Source organism: Hoplias malabaricus, chromosome 11 (assembly GCF_029633855.1).
Source record: "Hoplias malabaricus isolate fHopMal1 chromosome 11, fHopMal1.hap1, whole genome shotgun sequence".
Classification (NCBI taxonomy): Eukaryota; Metazoa; Chordata; class Actinopteri; order Characiformes; family Erythrinidae; genus Hoplias; species Hoplias malabaricus.
This window is the reverse complement of record NC_089810.1, coordinates 41,580,877-41,599,336: the sequence shown is the minus strand read 5'-3', so window position 1 is coordinate 41,599,336 and position 18,460 is coordinate 41,580,877. Positions and strand designations below refer to the sequence as shown.

General features: G+C 40.9%; 1 protein-coding gene across 1 annotated transcript in view; it reads left to right on the top strand.

Annotated features, from left to right (window-relative positions):
• kirrel3b (kirre like nephrin family adhesion molecule 3b) overlaps positions 1-17,668 on the top strand; it is a 264,286-nt gene extending 246,618 nt beyond the window's left edge. The window contains exons 12-16 of the mRNA XM_066685260.1: positions 1,649-1,756; positions 3,386-3,469; positions 3,955-4,064; positions 6,764-6,850; positions 11,326-17,668. Of these exons, the coding sequence (XP_066541357.1) occupies positions 1,649-1,756; positions 3,386-3,469; positions 3,955-4,064; positions 6,764-6,850; positions 11,326-11,811 (875 nt within the window). The 3' untranslated portion in view covers positions 11,812-17,668. The remainder of the gene's footprint in view (positions 1-1,648; positions 1,757-3,385; positions 3,470-3,954; positions 4,065-6,763; positions 6,851-11,325) is intronic.
• Positions 17,669-18,460: the final 792 nt, after the last annotated feature.

Below are 18,460 nucleotides of genomic sequence, written 5' to 3'. Positions count from 1 at the left end.
TTAATGAATTTGTTTCAGGGACACGTTGGCAGAGTTTAATTTATCAACGTAAATGCATTAGCTACACTAAGCTTGATGTAATTTCCCACTGAGGCACGTAACAAACAGCCTGTCGTTGTTTACCGCTTCGTTTCAAAACTCTCCACCGCGGAAAACTCCTGTCGCAGCCCACCAGCCCTGGAATGAAAATGTATTGTTGTTTTTATTGGGGAAGGACAGATATTAATGAAGACATTAAGGAGGATTTGTGAAGAGAGGTGAAGCTGAGCTTTGGTATGTGTGTTCATTTAAGGTGGCAGTGTGTAATTAACAGCATGTAGGTCTCCAAAATGGTCTTAGTGCATGCGAGAAGAAAGTGCACAGAGTCCAGTCCCACAAAGACCAAAGGATATTTATGATCGTCCCATGTCCCTGAACTGTGTCCATGTTTCTTGTTGATGGCAATTACAAGCTTCACGTTATGATTGCACCTTGGCATTTTAAAAGAATTCCACACTCTATAAAGGCAGCTGAAATGAAATAAAGATTGATTTGACTCTCACACACACACAGGTCTCTCAGAAGTGATATTAACCTGTAGATCTAGCCTTTTACCCACTTCATACCAACGGTTGAGAGAATGTAACCATGTAGAAATGAAGTTGATTGAAAAACAAGTTGGGGTCCAAGCAGCGTATGGTGTTCTTTGATGAAAGACACCTACGTCAGATCTTGCATTCTTTAAATTTGCAGGTGAAAATGAGTTTGAATGGAGCCTGAATTCAAAGGTGAGCAAGTATTAAATGTCCTTGTGGCGTCACATGCAGCTCCCTCAAGCATCTGTAACTCATCTATCTCACCCTCAATCGATTTCATACGAGCGGTGGAATAGAGGCATCTCATATTGATTGGACTCAGTCATAATTGCCTTGATTGGAGCTGCTTACACACAGCTACATAGCATGTGACGCTAACCCATGCAGCTTCCACCACACCTACTTTATACCAATATCTGAAGAAAGGCAGCTGTGTAGCATCTCACAGGGGGTTGGAATGAGGTTGATTGGACATTGGATCCATAGTTCCCTCAAGCATTCATAACTCACGTATCTCCCCCACAATCTGTTTCACACAATAATCAAATACAGATATCTGTGTATCATCTCAGCACCAATTGGACTCGACTCACAATCGCTTTGATTGAAGCTGCTAGCAGAGACACACATTCACGTAAACTCTCACGTACCTCCCTAAAGTGGCGATAATTTCTACATATCACGCATGTCATACCTTTGGCTGAAGAAAAACATCATGTATCTCACACACTGACTGAACTCAGAAGTGTTGATTGAGTCTTGATGCATCAACGTCTCACGTGACTCCCTGATGAGACAATAACTCACATATCTCTCACAGGAGCCACTTCAGACTCGCTCGCTGAGGTGTGTTGATGGTGTGAATTGCATTTCTTGAGCTGTTCAGGCAGTAATCTTAGGAGCACTGGTGTTTCTGAAAGCAACTCCACGGTCATCCAATTTGGTGCAGCGCGGTCGGGAGGCCTGTGTTTACGGGAAAATGCTGTGGAGCGTGTGAGGTGTAATTATTTGCCGGATTGACTCGCCCTGTCCATGCTGTGTTATTGTAGGAGGCTATACTTTGTCATCCGCAGAGTCGCTGCCTGTGGCCGTGATCATCGGCGTGGCCGTGGGAGCCTTCGTGGCCTTCATCGTCCTCATCGGCACCATCGGCGCCTTCTGCTGCACGCGCTCCCAGAGAAGTATGTCACTCGGCCAATCACGAGCCTCCCCTGTGCATTAGCCAATCATCAGGACTAGTCTTCATCAGAAAGGCAGGACAGTGGTCCACTCCAAAAAATAGTTGCTAAACTTTTGAGTTGTGATTGTTTATAAGGCATTTATTAACTATTAATAAGTAATAAAAAATGAGCATTTATGTTATTCATACATTAATAATCATTAAATAAATATTAATCCATAACTCCTCAGCAAACAACTGATTTTTTAAGTTAGTCAATAAATAACAATAATGAACATAATTATATTTTTTAACAGGAGATATACAAACACCAACAAACATTCTTATACTCGTTAATATTTAATTTCATTGTCTATAAATTATCTCAGTCAACATTTGTTCACAGAAAGATAGAAGACACCAGTCATATATATATATATATATATATATATATATATATATATATATATATATATATATATATATATATATAATTGGTCTTGTCAGGAGAAGAAAATGTGGGGGCAGAGCCTACAAATGTGACATCACAGATAACATGCTCCAAAATATTAATACACATATTATTAATTAAATGTCTTGTCAAGTAACAGTCAATAGATTTTAATGAAACACTAAATTAAGACTGATACATTATTGATTACTAGTATATTAAACACTACATTAAGACTGATAGATTAATAATTACTAGTATATTAAACATTACATTAAGCATTAATTATAATGTAATAATTATTAAGCAAATTATAATGAATACTTAAGTGTCAATAACCAATTTGTAGTTTTACTCATGTTTACTAACTGCTTATAAGCTTGCAATTCATAAGCATTGTATTTAATATTAGTTATAACATAATTACTGATTAAGTAATATACAATTAATAACATTTATTTGTAATTATTTTACAAGTTTACAGCTAGCACATGCATTGTTTACTAATTGCTAATGAACTGTTGTGTATTAGATGTTTGTTATATTGTATTAACAGATTAATAACTGATTACTTACTTATTCATTAATCTATAAATAATTCCCTCATTAGGTGTGTATTACCTGCTTCTTATTCTGCTGCTAATGAATGGTTTTGTGTATTAAGCATTGGTTAAACTGTAATAATTGATGAAATACTGAGTAATTGAATGATGTTGTTTGATGTAAATCCGTCACTGATTCACTCACTGTGAACTAACTTGTTTACTCCACTCTCATTAACATGCACCTACTAATTACTAAGTGCTCAAGCAGTTAATGAGTATGAACTAATGGTTAATTAATATAGAACTAATTTATCATTACTAATCTGTCACTTATCTATGGCTAATTATAATTGCTAACCTCTCGAGTTAAGTGTTACCTTACAAAGTGTGTCCAGTTTATTTTAGTCATCCGCATTATCACCTCTCCTCGTTGTACGTGATCCTCCTGTGTTCCCTCTTCCCCAGTCCTCCCTCCCTCCCCATCCTCAGCCGAGATGTCAGCTATTCCTTCATGCATAGCTTCAGGTTGGAGTCAGACAGCAGGGGTATACAGCAATGCACGCTTGCAGGAAGGTGTTGTCGGAGGCCTTTTCCGTTTGAATTTAATCTGATTTGTTCTTGCTGGCGTTGAGCATGTTGTTGTTGTATACCACAGAAGACGCTCACCTGGTTATGCCCTCCCTCCCCGCCTCCATCTGTGCTCAGCAGAGAGAACTTGCAAGCAAAATTAAGACAGAAAGTAAGAGCCTGTTCCCTGAAAGTCACCAATTAACATTACACAACAACTACTGCTACTGAAATGCCTCTAGACGTTGTGTTGGCTTTACCTTGTTGTTGTTGTTGTTTTTTTTTTCGTCTTTTTTTACCTTGTGGTGTTTCTGGTGCTTCTTCTTGGCTGTTGCCCAAAGACTGTTAAATCTACAGGTGTTGCTCAAAGGCTTAAAGCTGCAAGAAGTCATTTGTAGCACTGAAGTAGCTAAAAATCGGAGAAAGAATCAAAAACCCTTGTAGTCTCTGAATAAAATCTGCTCGTTTAAAATATCTCTGACACATCCAGGTGTCAGAAGAATGGTTGTTTCGTTAACAACATGAAGAAGAATCACTGGAGAAAATGACTGACTTTAAGCCAAGCACATGTGATGAGGCCTGAGTTATATGCGGCTGCTGGTATTGTTGTTTGCGCAGTTGACGATCCCGCTGAAGTAAAGTATGCGTCTCTCATAGACCTCAAAGGTGTGGTGTCGGCTAAGAATGACATTCGCGTGGAGATCGTGCACAAAGACCACAACGCGGCGCGTGAGAACGAGGAACACGCCGCCATGAAGCAGCTGATGGTGAGTGTGTTCCCCTCTCTGAACTCCACCACACAAAAGTTAGGCTTTTAATACATTACTGGGTTCATTTTTTTGGTACCAGATTAAAATAAGTCTACACTTTTAAACGTTTATAAATGGTTTAAATTCATGGTCATTAAATTAGCTTGTAAAAACTTTAATGGATATTAATATTCATTTTAACACAGAGATAAAAAACATCAACAGTGACCTCAGTGTGTCAGAACTTACTGAAAACATTGAGGTAAAGTATAAACACAGACCTGAGAATGTGTATTTAGTTGTTTCAAATGTTCAGGTACAGACACTTTAATCATCAGTGTCTAGAAAAGGCATTCTATTGGTGGTTAATTGATTCAAATAAATGGTTAAATATTTAAACAAATCTGTGCTGGAGATGACGGGGTTAATGTTGACTGATGGAGAAGACAAAGTGAGGTCAGTATCCAGAGAATCTGGATGTGGGTTCACTGTTTGACAAAACACAGGTTGCTCTTTCTATCTAGGTGTTATATATGATTTATAATGTGTTAACAACCTAATTACTAAACTATGTGTAAACGATTTATAGACATTTATAAGTGTAGTCTTATCCTAATGTGGTAGTGGTATTTTATTTGAGGAGAAGTGGTGAGCATGTATGGAATTTTGTTGAGCACTGTTTTATCCCCTTCAGTGTCTGGCGCTCACCTGTTCTGTCTCGATGGTAACTGCTGTGTATTTGATATTAACTTTACCCTGTGATCAGACCCCATCGCCCTGTGCTCACTTCCGAGAACCCAGCTCTCACTCGCTGCTATAAACGTGTACAGAGTCGGTACAGCTCTCAATCACAAACACACACCAACGACCCCCAACATCACCAAACTAATCAAAGATATCTTGCCAGATCTTACGTCTATTATTAATAATATTTTAAATAGTATTTGTTTAAAAATTGAAATAGTAAAAACACCCAGTGCTACTTCTTGACTTCTGCCCCCTTTTCCCTGGAAGAAAGACTCCAGCTCATTACTCTTTCCCTTGTCTCGTCCTCAGATAATGAATGCTAATCATCTGCGCCACAACACTAATAACAGCCATCCAGAGCTAACAGTAATGCCCGGGCCATGAATAATGCAGTGTGTGTGTGTGTAAGCTCTGATGGCCCAGAGGCCTATATTTAGCCTCCAGCACGGTTCCCCTGGGACCACACAGTCGCAGCCAGACGAAGCCGTGGAGCAGGTTGTGATGAAGTGGACTCGCGCCCTTCTCCACAGCAGCTCCCAGAGAAGCACTGTCAAAACATGCGACGTCGCAGGCTTTTGAAAGTCCCAGCGCTCCTCTGACTCTCGGGACATGGCACAGAGTCTCTGCTCAGAGCTGGAGATGCCATTATAGCCCATAAGAATACTGCGATCAACATGAGGTCCCTATATAAGCCGAGGTTTTCATTCTTAGTGAATTACATTAGTGTGAGTTACCATCACACTTTTATTACATATGAAAACTAATAATAGTAATAATAATAAACAAAAGGAACAACACTAATAATGTGACATGTACCAATAAGTTTTGAAGAAATTGTGTAAAAGTTAATTGTAATTAAAAGTTCAGACATTTTAATTAAAAACAGACAATTATCAATTTATTCAACAACAAACTTAAGCAGTTTATATTAACATTCATTACACAAAAGTATTGTTTGTACCCCATAATTTTCAAAATAATATTAAAAGTAACAATGTCAATTGAAATAAAATAAAAATAAATGTAACCAATTATAATTTTAATTAAACTGTCAGGGTAACGCGAAGGGCGGACTGAGGCTGACGCACACGCTAAAACACAACAAACTTTATTTACAAAAGAATAACAAAATGGACAGACTTCGAAAGGAAGGAAACACGATGACTGAGAGACAAATCAAGACAGAGGAAACGAAATGAAGAACAGCAGAGACAGACTAGACTTGGAAACGAAACAAAACGATGACATGGAAAACAATGACGGACACTCAGCGGCGACAGACAGACTTGATAACATGACAGACTTGATAACATGGACTGAAACAGTACGAACAAAATACTAAACACAGATGAGACGCACCTGAGACAGATAATGAGAGGGCAGGGTAACAAATGAGACACAGACCAGGAGGCGGAACAAAGGTGGGACTAGGGCGGAGACAAGGACAATAACAGACAGAGCCATGTGCAGAGAGAGCGCATGGCAGGGAAAACAGACCTGACAGGACGAGGGCATGACATAAATAAACATAAGGATTGTATTTATTTATGCAGACCTCAATGTGTTTTTTTAAAACATAAATATAATATTAAGCATAATTAGTACATATATAAAATAAATCCAAAAAATAAATAATTAAATACAATAAAAATACTGACTAAATGACTGAGGAAAATACATTCCTGAGTCTTATTTCAGATACTGTAAATAATCCAATCTGAAGTCTAAATGGGTCTAGATTGAGCTTGTGCTTCTAATGTCCTCAGGATATTAAACACATACAGAAATAATGAGATGATAAAATATGCGTGGCAAATTGCCGCTTGTTTAAATGAGACTTCCTTGGCTTCGTTGTTAAGGAACTTCACGCTGCCAGTTCTGTTTAAGGGGTGGGGGTTGGGGGGGCTTCAGGAAAGTTGGCGAATAATTTCCAGTGAGAACGGCGCTGTGCTTTTGTGTGCGTTCCTCAGATCGAGCGCGGAGAGTTCCAGCAGGAGTCTGTTCTGAAGCAGCTGGAGGTTCTGCAGGAGGAAGAGAAAGAATACCAGCACATCAAGGTGGGTGAGGAGTGGATAAGAAACAAAACATATGCCAATAAAACACCATGTTTAAACAGCTGTAACTGATGAGCCGAGACGGGTTGGTTCCTCTCATGTTTCTGACACAATGTCATTCACCAAAATAATGAGCTAAATCAACAGCAGAAGCCAGTTTTACAAACAATAACAAAAAGAACAGAAAAGACACTACTTCCTGATTCCCTCCAGACCTCCAAAGATTTACTTTGGACGTACTTTCTGATTGTTGATCGTTTTTAGTTTAATTGAGCTCCTGTCCACTGGTGGCGCTGTTTCACTGAGTCCACAAGTAGCTGTGTTATACACCTGAAGAGTAATTATAGTAACAGTGCTGTAAACTGTTGTAGGAGAAGGTTACACAGGAGAATGTTTGTAATTTAATTGAACTGAGGGTTACGGGCAGGATTAGGGGTTATGGTTAAAGGTGGGGTTTATGGTTCTGTAAGTCCTAGGATTAGAGCTCAGTTGGTGGAAACCATGTACCCCGCCCTAAGCCTTATACTTAGGTTTACTCTCTTTAAAAATACAGATGTTACAAAGGGTACTTGCCAGAGAAGAACCACATTCGGTTCCATAAAGAACTGTGGGATGTGAGAGAACCTTATAGAGATTTAAAAAACAATCTCTCAGCCTTAAGCTTCTTTACCCTTTTAAACGCATTGTCAACAATGGTTCTTTATGGAACCAAAAGTGGTTCAACTCTGGCATCGCTCAAAGAATCTTTGGTAGCAGCTTTACTTTTTAAAAGAAAAGGGCTATGGTGAGGGTAATGATTTAAGTTCAGGTTAAGGCTGATTTTCCATTCTGGATAGAGATCAGATGTTTACATTTACATCATATTCACATAGTTTTTTGAACTGCTGTAAACTCCATAGATTATTGTGTGATTTGAGGGAGGTGCAGCAGAGCAATCAAAGCAGATTCGGAACAACATTGTACTCCAAACTGGAGACTAGGGTTCTATTCCCCAGTCAGGTAAGCCGTAAAAGTTCTAGCACAAAACTCTCATCCCTACAATTCCCTACTTCTTTAATGAGATGAACCGAACACTGTCAGTCACAAAACATCACTACGTTTACACAGTGCCAATTAGCCACATTAGTCCCAATGGGTTCCGTGTTAAAACTAAAACAGCAGACAGCAAGCCTGGTCTCAGTTGAGTCACTGCTGTCCGTGGGAAATTGCTTAAATTTGATTGTACTCCTCTGTTTCCCACCAAACCTGGTTTAATCACATTAATCTCAGACGCTCACTTGTTGTCACTGGGAGTATTGATAAAGCAGTTAAGACCATTTTCTCTTTTAACACACTTTAGTCCCTGAATCTAGATCGAAAAATCCCTCCCTCAGCTTCTGCAGCCACAGTCTGAGCTGTTGGTTTTCGTGCTTTTCCTTTGTAAATTAAATAAACTCAGTTGATTAGTACATGTTAGAGTTCAGGTGAAGCTCAAATTAGTCTTAACAATGAAATGATAAAAATACACAGTGCTGAAAAAAGGTGAGTGAAATATAGTAAAAATGCCATCAACAACAAGCAGGAAGACCTCCAACGTTACTCAGTATACAACGAAGGTAGCACTGCAGAAATTCTTAACATATCTAGCTTCTGGTGGCGCTGTTTCGCTAAATTCAAAACTGTGTTATGAGCCTGAAGAAGAGTCGCAGACACAGAGCTGGAAATTGATGAAGGAGAATGTAACACAGGAGACAGTCCTGCAGCTCATGAACCTGTGCTTATGTTTTTATCACAACACGGTTCTTTATGGATCCATAAGTGGTTCCTCTATGCCGTCGCTCAAAGAACCCTTTGTAGCACCTTTATTTTTAAGAGAGTAAGGTCAGGTCTGTGATTATGGTTAGGGAAAGGGTTAGGTTTAAGGTCTGTTGGCTCCTACACACACAAATGGCTTATTATAATTAGTACACATTGGGACAATCTGGGAGTGGCGTCTTGATCAGATGCAGAAGTTTACTTTGAGATCAGGCTGATGGTTTTAAGATGAGACAGAAACTTTAACAATTAACAGTAATGTGCGTCTCTACAGTATTCCTTCTGCATCGTTTACATTTATCAACATCTGTCGGTCCCAGACTCGCACCGTGGTTAAGACTCACACTTTTTCTGTTCATTTGTCTACTTTCAAACCCCAGTTTTACAAATATGTTCCAGGTGACTCTCCTAGCCCTAATGCAATCCTATATTTCCTCCAAAATATATTTAACATAAACACCTTCTCTCTTCAAATCAAAGAAACAAAGGCTGGCCTCTGACCTCAGCACCATCCTGTAGATATTTGTTTTTCAGGAGCACAATGATTACATTAATGAACTGCAGAAATAATGATGTGTCCCTGTGAATGATGTGGTGGGACACTGCTGAACGGAGACGGACTGCTCCTCTGTTATTTTGCCAAAGCCAAGGTAGATTTGCAGAAGTATAGAGAGAGTGTGTCCTAAGTCCCTAAGAGAAGTGATTTCATTGTGTATCCATCCACTCATTTAATTCTGTGGAGTAAATGTAGTCACCCACAGCCAAGTGTTTCTCATCAGCCGACATCACTCAGTGATGACTTGTTTCAAAATAGTCTCTGATCAGAAATGTAGCTGGAAAAAACTCGCCGCTGCTTGGTCACTCGAGGGAAACGGTGCCCATCGCTTCTCCTGAGTGAGAAGTTTCTACAAGATTCCTTCAGTGCAGTTTATGGAGCACAGAAGCAGCCTCATCACAGCAGATGGTGTGTGACTGGAGCTGAACGATTGCCTTCCTTAAAAGGCGGATCCTAGTGCAATGTATCGTGACCACACTGAAACAAACGTCACTGTACAAAGAAAAACATCTCTCTGTTTTTAATTTAGGAATTCATTGAAACACAGCCGCTGTCCTTCACACTCTTATGAAGAATGGGCCAATAGAAATGCCCCAAAGTTAGTTGAAATTGAACATTTTTATACTCACGTCCACTGAAAGTTAACAGTAAAGTGACTATGTTGGAGACACATGTAAGTCCTTGGACAGCAGCAGTATATATTTTTAAAGAGTGAAAGTGGACAGGGTGTTTTCTGAGCTGATTGTGAGACTGCTCTCCATCGATAATCCCTGCTCTGGATTAGCATGTGTCCTGCTGTTGTGTTTATTGTCTTTATTGTGTTTACACAGTGAACAAATTCTGTCAATCCCAGGGGCTACTGTAAACTGTCATATTACTCTCTTAGTCATTTCTCATGGGTCTCGTATGTCCTTCTGGATGTACGCATATGTAAAAGTAGAGGAGGATGGGGAATGAACACACACACACACACACACAAAACACCTGTCATCTGCCAACGTTGCGCCTGGCGACGCCATCCTCAGGTTGTCAAAGCAGAATCATCTGGGAGTGATTATTTTCTCTCCCTCGACACTCGCTCACGATGGCATCCTCATTCCCCGCCACCATCCGGCTCCCTAGCAACCGCATCTGGCTTCCTAGCAACCGCTCCTAGCCGGCACCATGGTAACCACTTCCGCCAAAGTCTGTCTCAGTTTTTGTTCTTTGACGAGACAAGTTTCTCGCTCTTTCTCCCAGTATGGGACATCGCGTCATTCCTGGGTCATGACCATCGCAGACGTCCCTCCTCTCCCAGGAGTCTCCTGCATTTTAATAGCAGCTGCCAGACTCCCACAAATGGTGAAAAAGAGAGCGTCCTGATTGGTCTTTCTTCAGTTTGTGAGAGTTTCTCTGTGAGCAGGGCTTTAGTGTCGAATTGTTCTTTGGTGGCCATTCATTCAGAGACATGCACCTAAGTGTATCTCTGGTTAATAAGGAGAACATATGGTGACAGGGTTACAGTGGGTTAATGACTGTAACACACATGTTGAGGCAAGTTTAACAGGCTTCAATCCTTCATTAAACATTGCTAAGGTTAATTAAACATTATGTCTATGTCTTAAGGAACTGCTACTCTGTCCATGTGATTGACATTATATTAAATATTTACAGGGTTTGATGTCACTAAACCCTCCAATGTGAATGTGTGTATAATTGAATTATGAATTCTCCCAGTCATTGGTAGTGGGCAGGGGCAGTGGTTTAGATTTGGGGCTGGAGATGCCTTAACTCTACGTCACTGGAATCAGTTTTACAGGGTGGGACGTCTGTCTAAAGCTGGTTTTCCATCCACCAGGTTTTTGCAAAATATATAAATGTGAATTTAAACCCCGGAACGGAAATTGCCAGGATTTGCAAAGAGTTTTACACTTGGACGAGGTGGAAAAGTTCAAATTGCAAATGGAATAAACAATGTTTCAGCTTGTCCAGACCTACAGCGCCCCCCAGAGTCCCGAACTGACACTGCAATCACAGACTTTTAATGGCTCGTTTTGCTTCTTTTTCTGCTGATATTTATTTATTGTGCATGTTTTTTGAAGGTTTTGGATGAAAATAATGTAAATATAAACGTGTTGTTTTCATGCAGGACCCCACTAACGGCTACTACAGTGTGAACACATTCAAGGAGCATCACGGCACGCCCACCATCACCCTGGCCAACAACCAGAGCACGGGGGAACTGCGGCGGGACACGGCCAACACCAGCAATAGCAACACGGTCGGCAAACAGCGGGTCCCCACGGGCATGTCCTTCACCAACATCTACTCCACGCTGGGGGCCGGCCCCAACCGGCTATACGACTACGGTCAGCGCTTCGTCCTGGGCATGGGCAGCAGCTCCATTGAGTTATGTGAGCGCGAGTTCCAGCGCGGCTCGCTGAGCGACTCCAGCTCCTTCCTGGAGGCGCAGTGTGACAGCAGCGCCAGCAGCTACGGCAAGCAGGACGGCTACGTCCAGTTCGACAAGGACAGCAAGGCTTCGGCCTCTTCATCCTCGCACTACTCGCAGTCGTCCTCGCAGAACTCAGACCTGACGAGGCCCCTGCAGAAGCGCATGCAGACGCATGTGTAATAGCGCCCCCCGGAGCATTGGGACATATATGACAGGAACCAGAAGCACATCCTTCTGTTTTGTTTTGCTTTTCTCGTTTTTTCTCGTTCGCTTTTTTCTTTTTGTACATTCCGAGGACAGCTTCGGCAAGAGAACCTCACCTGATGTGTCAGTGTACTGTATCCCAACTTTTAAAGCCTTATCGTTTTCAAGACCCTACTTGATTCTGAGAAATAGACCAAACCCCCCACACCCCCAACCACCACCACCTCCCTCCCTCTTTTACTGGTGGAATCAACAAAAGACTCTTAAAACTAATAAACATGGATGTGCCACACGGGTGATTGCCTCGAACTTGAAAGGTAGGGATACAGATTGGTTGCTTGGGTCCACTCCAAAGTCCCAAAGTATGAGCCGGACCCCTTGGATGGGTATCGGGACCCTGGCACTGGTAGGACCTCCCCAGAGAGAAGGTCTGTAAATGGAGCTCCTGTCATGTTCCGTAGCCATCGGCAGCTTCAGAAAGACAATGGCCTACTTGTGCTCTGTTGTACTCTCTTTTACTCTTGTACAGCCGAGCTGTCTGAATGAATCTGAATGATTTGTCAGTACCTCTCTCTCACTCTCTCTCTCTCTCCTTCTTCCCCCTACAGCTACCGCACTTACTTCTTCTGTGTGGATGGAATACAGCTTATAAAAAAGTGGAAAAAAGAAACAAAAAAAGGAAAGCAAAGAGTTTGCCCTCAGACTTAATCACTGTCAGTCAGTAGAGTTGGATGCCAGCCCTCTCGGCTCCTCCGATAACAGGGTGGCGGAGATCTCGGCTGGAAAATGGTTCGGTGCGTTCCCAGCTTGCCATTCAGAGATAAAAGAATATCACTGTACATTATTCATTCTCTCTTTATTTCCAACATTCCTTTTTTCCTCCCCCACTTCTTTCAACTCGGCCGTTTGATTCCACCGGCTTTAATAAGGACTTACACTGGAAGACGAATGGATGATTTGTTCTTTTCTACTTTGCCTTGAGTGGGACGAATTGAAATGTGGCTTCTCTTTAACGTGGGGAATGGGATGTTTTCTACTACTGGTATTATTATTATTATTATCATTTTTATTATTATAATTATCCCTGCTGTATTGTGTGCAGATTTTGCCGAAGTTTCACAATCACACCACAAAGCCACATTGTTTATATCTGGACCACGGTGGCTGAAGCAGTCTCTAAAGACGACCCCTAACTGACTGGGCTCTTAGCTCGGTTGTAAATCTATAGCCGTGAGACTGTACTGCAGCGTAACTGCTCACTGTTTTAAGTGAACTGTCTGCTTACGGAGATGTACAGTTCTTTCACATGTCACTCATTCATTTTTGTTTCTTTTTGTTTTTTTGTATTATGTGTATTGTGTGGTAGCACTTTACAGACAAGTAATGAATAGGTAATAACCTGGTAATAATATGATCAGTAAAGGAGCTAAGATACTAAAGTACGAATGCTTTAAAAATGGTGTCACATTTGTTGGTTAGTAATCAGTACTCAGTATGATTAATACCCTAAATAAATTCGTTATCCCAATAAGTCTAAATACCGTATAACTTGTTACATTGTGATATTACCATGTTATTACCAGATTATCACTGCTCTTTAAAGACACTACCGTATTTGCTTTGTTGATCTTAGTTGAGAGCACTTAAACATTACTACTGATAGCACTTGTGCAAACCTCACTGTACAAAACAATCATTGTCCCAGATTAACAGGGAAGGAAAGACAGAAAGAAAGACAGGAGAAATATAAAAATGCATGCTGCATGCAACATGCAGAAAGAACAGCACAGTGGGCACCACTCTGTAAGATTAGACTCTCATCTCAGAGATATGTATATGTATTTGGTGCACTGTTTTGCCCTGGAGGCAGCGGAGAGGAGCAATCGGAGCCGTCTCTGAGCTCGATAAGGGGACACCAGATAAGGAGAAGGTCCATTTCTTTTTTTTTTGGCATCAGGTTGTGCTTGGATTAGCCCCAAAATGTTGCAGTTGCAGGGGCCTAAGGCCGTGTTGACACCTCCCTGTAAGCGTCTTATGTAAAGCATTCACAAAGCCATAAATAGTCTATGTATTTTGTGGACTCAGATAATGACGCATAGCTTTTGCTGTCAACAGGAAGCTCAAAACATGTCGAGGCTTTCCACTGTTTGGATCTAATTATCATAAAGCGTTAAGATATTTAGAGCTTGTTTTCTTTAAAAGCTTCCAAAAAAGCTAAGAGAGCTAAAGAGGACAGTTCTGTATCAAGTTATGCAAATGAAGAAGAACAGAAGAAGAAAGAGGAAGCTGTCAAGAACACGTTAATGCCGTTCCACCAGGTTCCTTAAGGAAAATCTTGCCAAGAGGACGGGTTTTTGAGAGAGGTGTCATGGTAGATTCTAGGCTCTTTTTTAAATAATTACATTTAACTTTTTGAATTGATGTTGGTCATCAATGTTGCGGGCAGTCTTTAAGACCTCAGATCTAACGTTCTCAGGAGGGCTCTGAGCTTACCTCCATTCTCCATGTGTTCCTCTATTTTCTTAACCCTCAGATGGACCTTTGCAAGAGGTCAAGTCTCATCTTGTCACATAGGCATTTATCTTTATTTCTAATGTTACTGAAGGACTTGGCTGTTGCTAAAATGTTAACATGACGTTTCACAGTGAGAGTCACATCCACACACACTACAGGAGTCTGGGAGAAGGTCGGAGGAGTAAAGACTGGGTTATGGACTCCGCACAACAACAGGATCAACTGGAAGATCATCACCATCAGCCTGCAATCGGGAGAGCGTTTGCAATTGTGAGGAGCAAATCAGCCTCAAGATCAGCTGCTTTAGTTAGTCTTCTGAACTTGGCAACACTTTACTGTCCGTGCTCATCCTTAAGCCATTCATGGCATCTGCTAAAAACCTGCGTGAACATCTACAAGCATCAGTTCTCATCAAAAGTGCTTCAGTCAGGTTCACCCTAGAAAGTGTTGAGACAATTGTTGCTTGTAGGAACACACCCTTGTAGATGTTCATGTCGGTCTATGTCAGTGTCACGAAAGGCTTACGTAGACGTGAACACACTTAGCAAAGTGTTACCAAGAATTTACACATTTACACAAATGTACAGGGAAAGTGAGTGTAGTGTAAACTTTAAGGTGTGGAGCCAAGACTGTTACTGGTTTTTGAAGCTACCTTTACCCTCAAAAACATATCAAGTTCCTTTATTTTCTGAGAGTGAATATCTTAAATCCACACCAAACATCAGCAGTCCCCTTCCTTCTCTACCATAGCCTAGGACGAGGGCTCCGGTCTTGACAAACTACTCAGCAGAAGCTGTAAGCACTTTACATGCCGTTGTATTTGCTCCATTTCAGTGAGCTTCATACATGAGTGCTGTCGGATGGGTCTAATTTTACAAAGAGATTGATGCCCACTGTGAGGCTTAAAGACAACAAGGCCTGTTTCAATGCTGATAATACAGCTCAGCGCTCTCCACGCACTGTACATAAATCCCCAATGCTATCTGTATATAACTTTGCTGTTATTTCCTTTTGTTCTTTAGTCGCTGCGGATATTAAAGGGCAACAATGAAATTTCATGCCATTGACACTTGTACAGACAATCACTTCTTTCTTTCTGTTTCATTTTGCTCCTTTATTGCTTTTTTTTTTTAATCCACTGTCTGCAGTGTTTCCTCCCTGACTTGCCTTTGCTTGCTAAGAACCGGGTACGACAGGCCAGGCGCACTTCCGCGTCCTCTCAGAAACGTTAGGTTAGCTTTGCCAGGACGTTGAAGCGAAGAGGAGACGGCAGCTGAAATGGACAGAATTTCAGAGAACAAAAGACCCCCTGTTTGCCTGAGATAAAGACCACTGGAAGTGACAGGGGTCTTCACTTCATGGCAGTTGTGAAGTTGAAAAGATCAGCTGGCGGCGAACTTGCTCCCACAAATTTTAAGAAGTCAACTCTCTAGAACTTGATCGATTGTCAACCACAATTTTAGCTAAAAATTGTCAACTGTTTTGTTGGTGTTATAGTGTAAACATTCCCTTTTGTCCACCTCTGGTTTCAGTGATCAGATCACCCAAGACATATCCCAATGGCAGGTTTAAACAGAGAGTATATACACACCCTTGTGCCAGCAGATACAAATACTGGAATCTTAAAGCCAGTGCTCACTGTCCATGCAATTCCCCCAACTGTAGTTAAGACACCACAACAGCATGTGACAGTAAATATCACCATTTGGAGTGATTTATGTGCTCCGCTGGGACCTGTACGTTAAGAAAACCCCTTTCGTTAAAGATCTCCTCCTGTTCCCAAAGCTGTCCGAGTCTCCAAGCTCAGCCCATGTACACATACAACACACTATCGCTGCTTTAACACAACAGATGTGTTGGATTACGGCGTTATGAGTTCAAATAGGGCAAGTGTACACTTTGCTTACCACACAGTACCCTTCCCTTTTGAAACCCTCCACCTAGCTATGGTCAAGCTGCTGTTGTAGAAAAATAACAACTACAACCTGGTATTATTTACACTGTGTGCCAATTTCCTCATGAATTGAGACTTAAATCTATGGCAGAATCACTACTAGGGAAGCCCTTCAGAAACATGTGTGAAGGCTTACCCCGTTCAGCCTCGAATTTGACCTGAATGTGATGTTATTGCCATGGTTCGACAGGTCGTCTTACATAGGGCTACCTCTATGATCCCTACATAAACATCTATACAAATCTACTCCAAGAAACGTCACAGAAACACTTTCTAGGGTGAAATTGATGCAAGCAGCTTTGATGGCAACTGACGTTTGTTGGAATACATTTTTATAGATGTGTCTTTAGGCGTTTTATATCTTGCTATGAAAGGTTTATAAACCAACAGTAGCATTTACTTATTCATTCATCCCCTGGTCCAGAGCTTAGATGTCGGGCAGTAACTCTCCCTGAACAGAGCCCTGGTCCTTACAGTAACATGTAATCAATCTTTATTTCTTTAAAGATTCTATATGTTCTCAAATTTCACCGATTACATTCTCTTACATTAAGAGAAACAGCCGAAAGAACAGTCACTAATCCCTGACCCCTCCATTCTTCTCTGGACATGTCCAGCTGATGAAATGGTGGAGTTATCCTATGCCTAGTTTAGTTGCTGAGTTTCATACTTTTTTTTTCCTTCATGGCAACCCCCTAACTGAAGTCTACACCGAGAGCTTGAGGCGAAAGTTTGAGTTCGTAATCATCTCATCAGTTTTACCCAGTGGCGATGTTGCGTCAGTGAACAGTTCTCTGCCAAACCTGTGCTTAGGGAAGGGGTTGTAGTCTGGACTCAGACATTGCAGTAGCGATACCTATACAGATGTCCACGTACTGAAAGCTCTGGACAGTCCAGTGTTGGCCTTGTAGGTTTTATTTAAGATGACGCTGTACAAATGAGATGTTGGGTTCCAGATGCTCACGAATCACACTGTAAATGCCACAAGCATTTTCTCTTACATTTCTCTTGTCATTAGTTTTTTTTTGCTCTTCTTCTTGTTTCTCTTCCTCTTTTTTCCTTTCCTCCACAAATCAATATCTCGTTAGTCTTTCAATAACACGCTACGGTAACAAAAAAATGGTGTGTACACTGGTGTCATGAAAAAAAGAAATGAAAAAAAAAAAATCAATTGATATCTAGAGGTTGAGGAGTTATATACAGTACATGTCATTGGGGGTTGAATAAACAAGGGGTTAACCACTACTTCTTTCACGCAGTTGGTTTCTCTGTGTCCATGGAAATAATAAAAAAAATATATATGAACCAAGATGTATTTTACCTGTAAACGGTCTGTGATCCTATGATGCTTTTGCTCTGTATATTTGGGAGAAAAATACAATAAAAAATGAAAATGACTGAAACATTCATCGGACTCGTGTAGTTATTGTGTTGTTGTGGGCCGTTGGTTAAACACAATCTCCCAGAAATAGCACATGGTTTACTAAAAACACCAATCCTGATATTCCTAACATTTCTGGGTTTTGCCTTAACATTACTTGTAGTTATTCCATGTTAACTAAGTGAGCTCCTGTCCACAGGTGGCGTTGTTTTCTTAAATATACTCAAAAACTCTTTTCTCTGAAGAAGTGCCATAGTTCCAGATTGTTTCTTACATTTAGGACTTTAGATAAGTTTAGTTAGTGGATGTTTAAAGGCAGATTTTTTATGCAGGGTTGCCAGGTATCCACACACACATCTAAGAATATTAACAGCACTCATTTTATGAGCAATAATTTGTTCAAAATATATGAATCCTGGGAAGGGTCTTTTAGTGAAATATGAATTAATTCACCTTGAGACCAGTGTGATTAGCTGGTTGGTGGTGTTTTTCCTCAGAGATGCGTGGGGTAGGGGTGGAGAGAGAGAGAGAGAGAGAGAGAGAGAGAGAGAGAGAGAGAGAGAGGGCAGACACACTTATGGCAGCCTGAGTTGTTCATCGAAGGGTAGACTCTAAAGTCTACACCTGTTAAATATATAAATTTTATTACTGTGAAGATGAACTCCAGTTCATCTGGAGAAAGAAACAGGTGCATTTTAAAGCTGCAATCTCTCAGTGCCACCTTAAAAAAAAAATAATAATAAAAATATCACCTACAGATACACAACTTTGTTTTC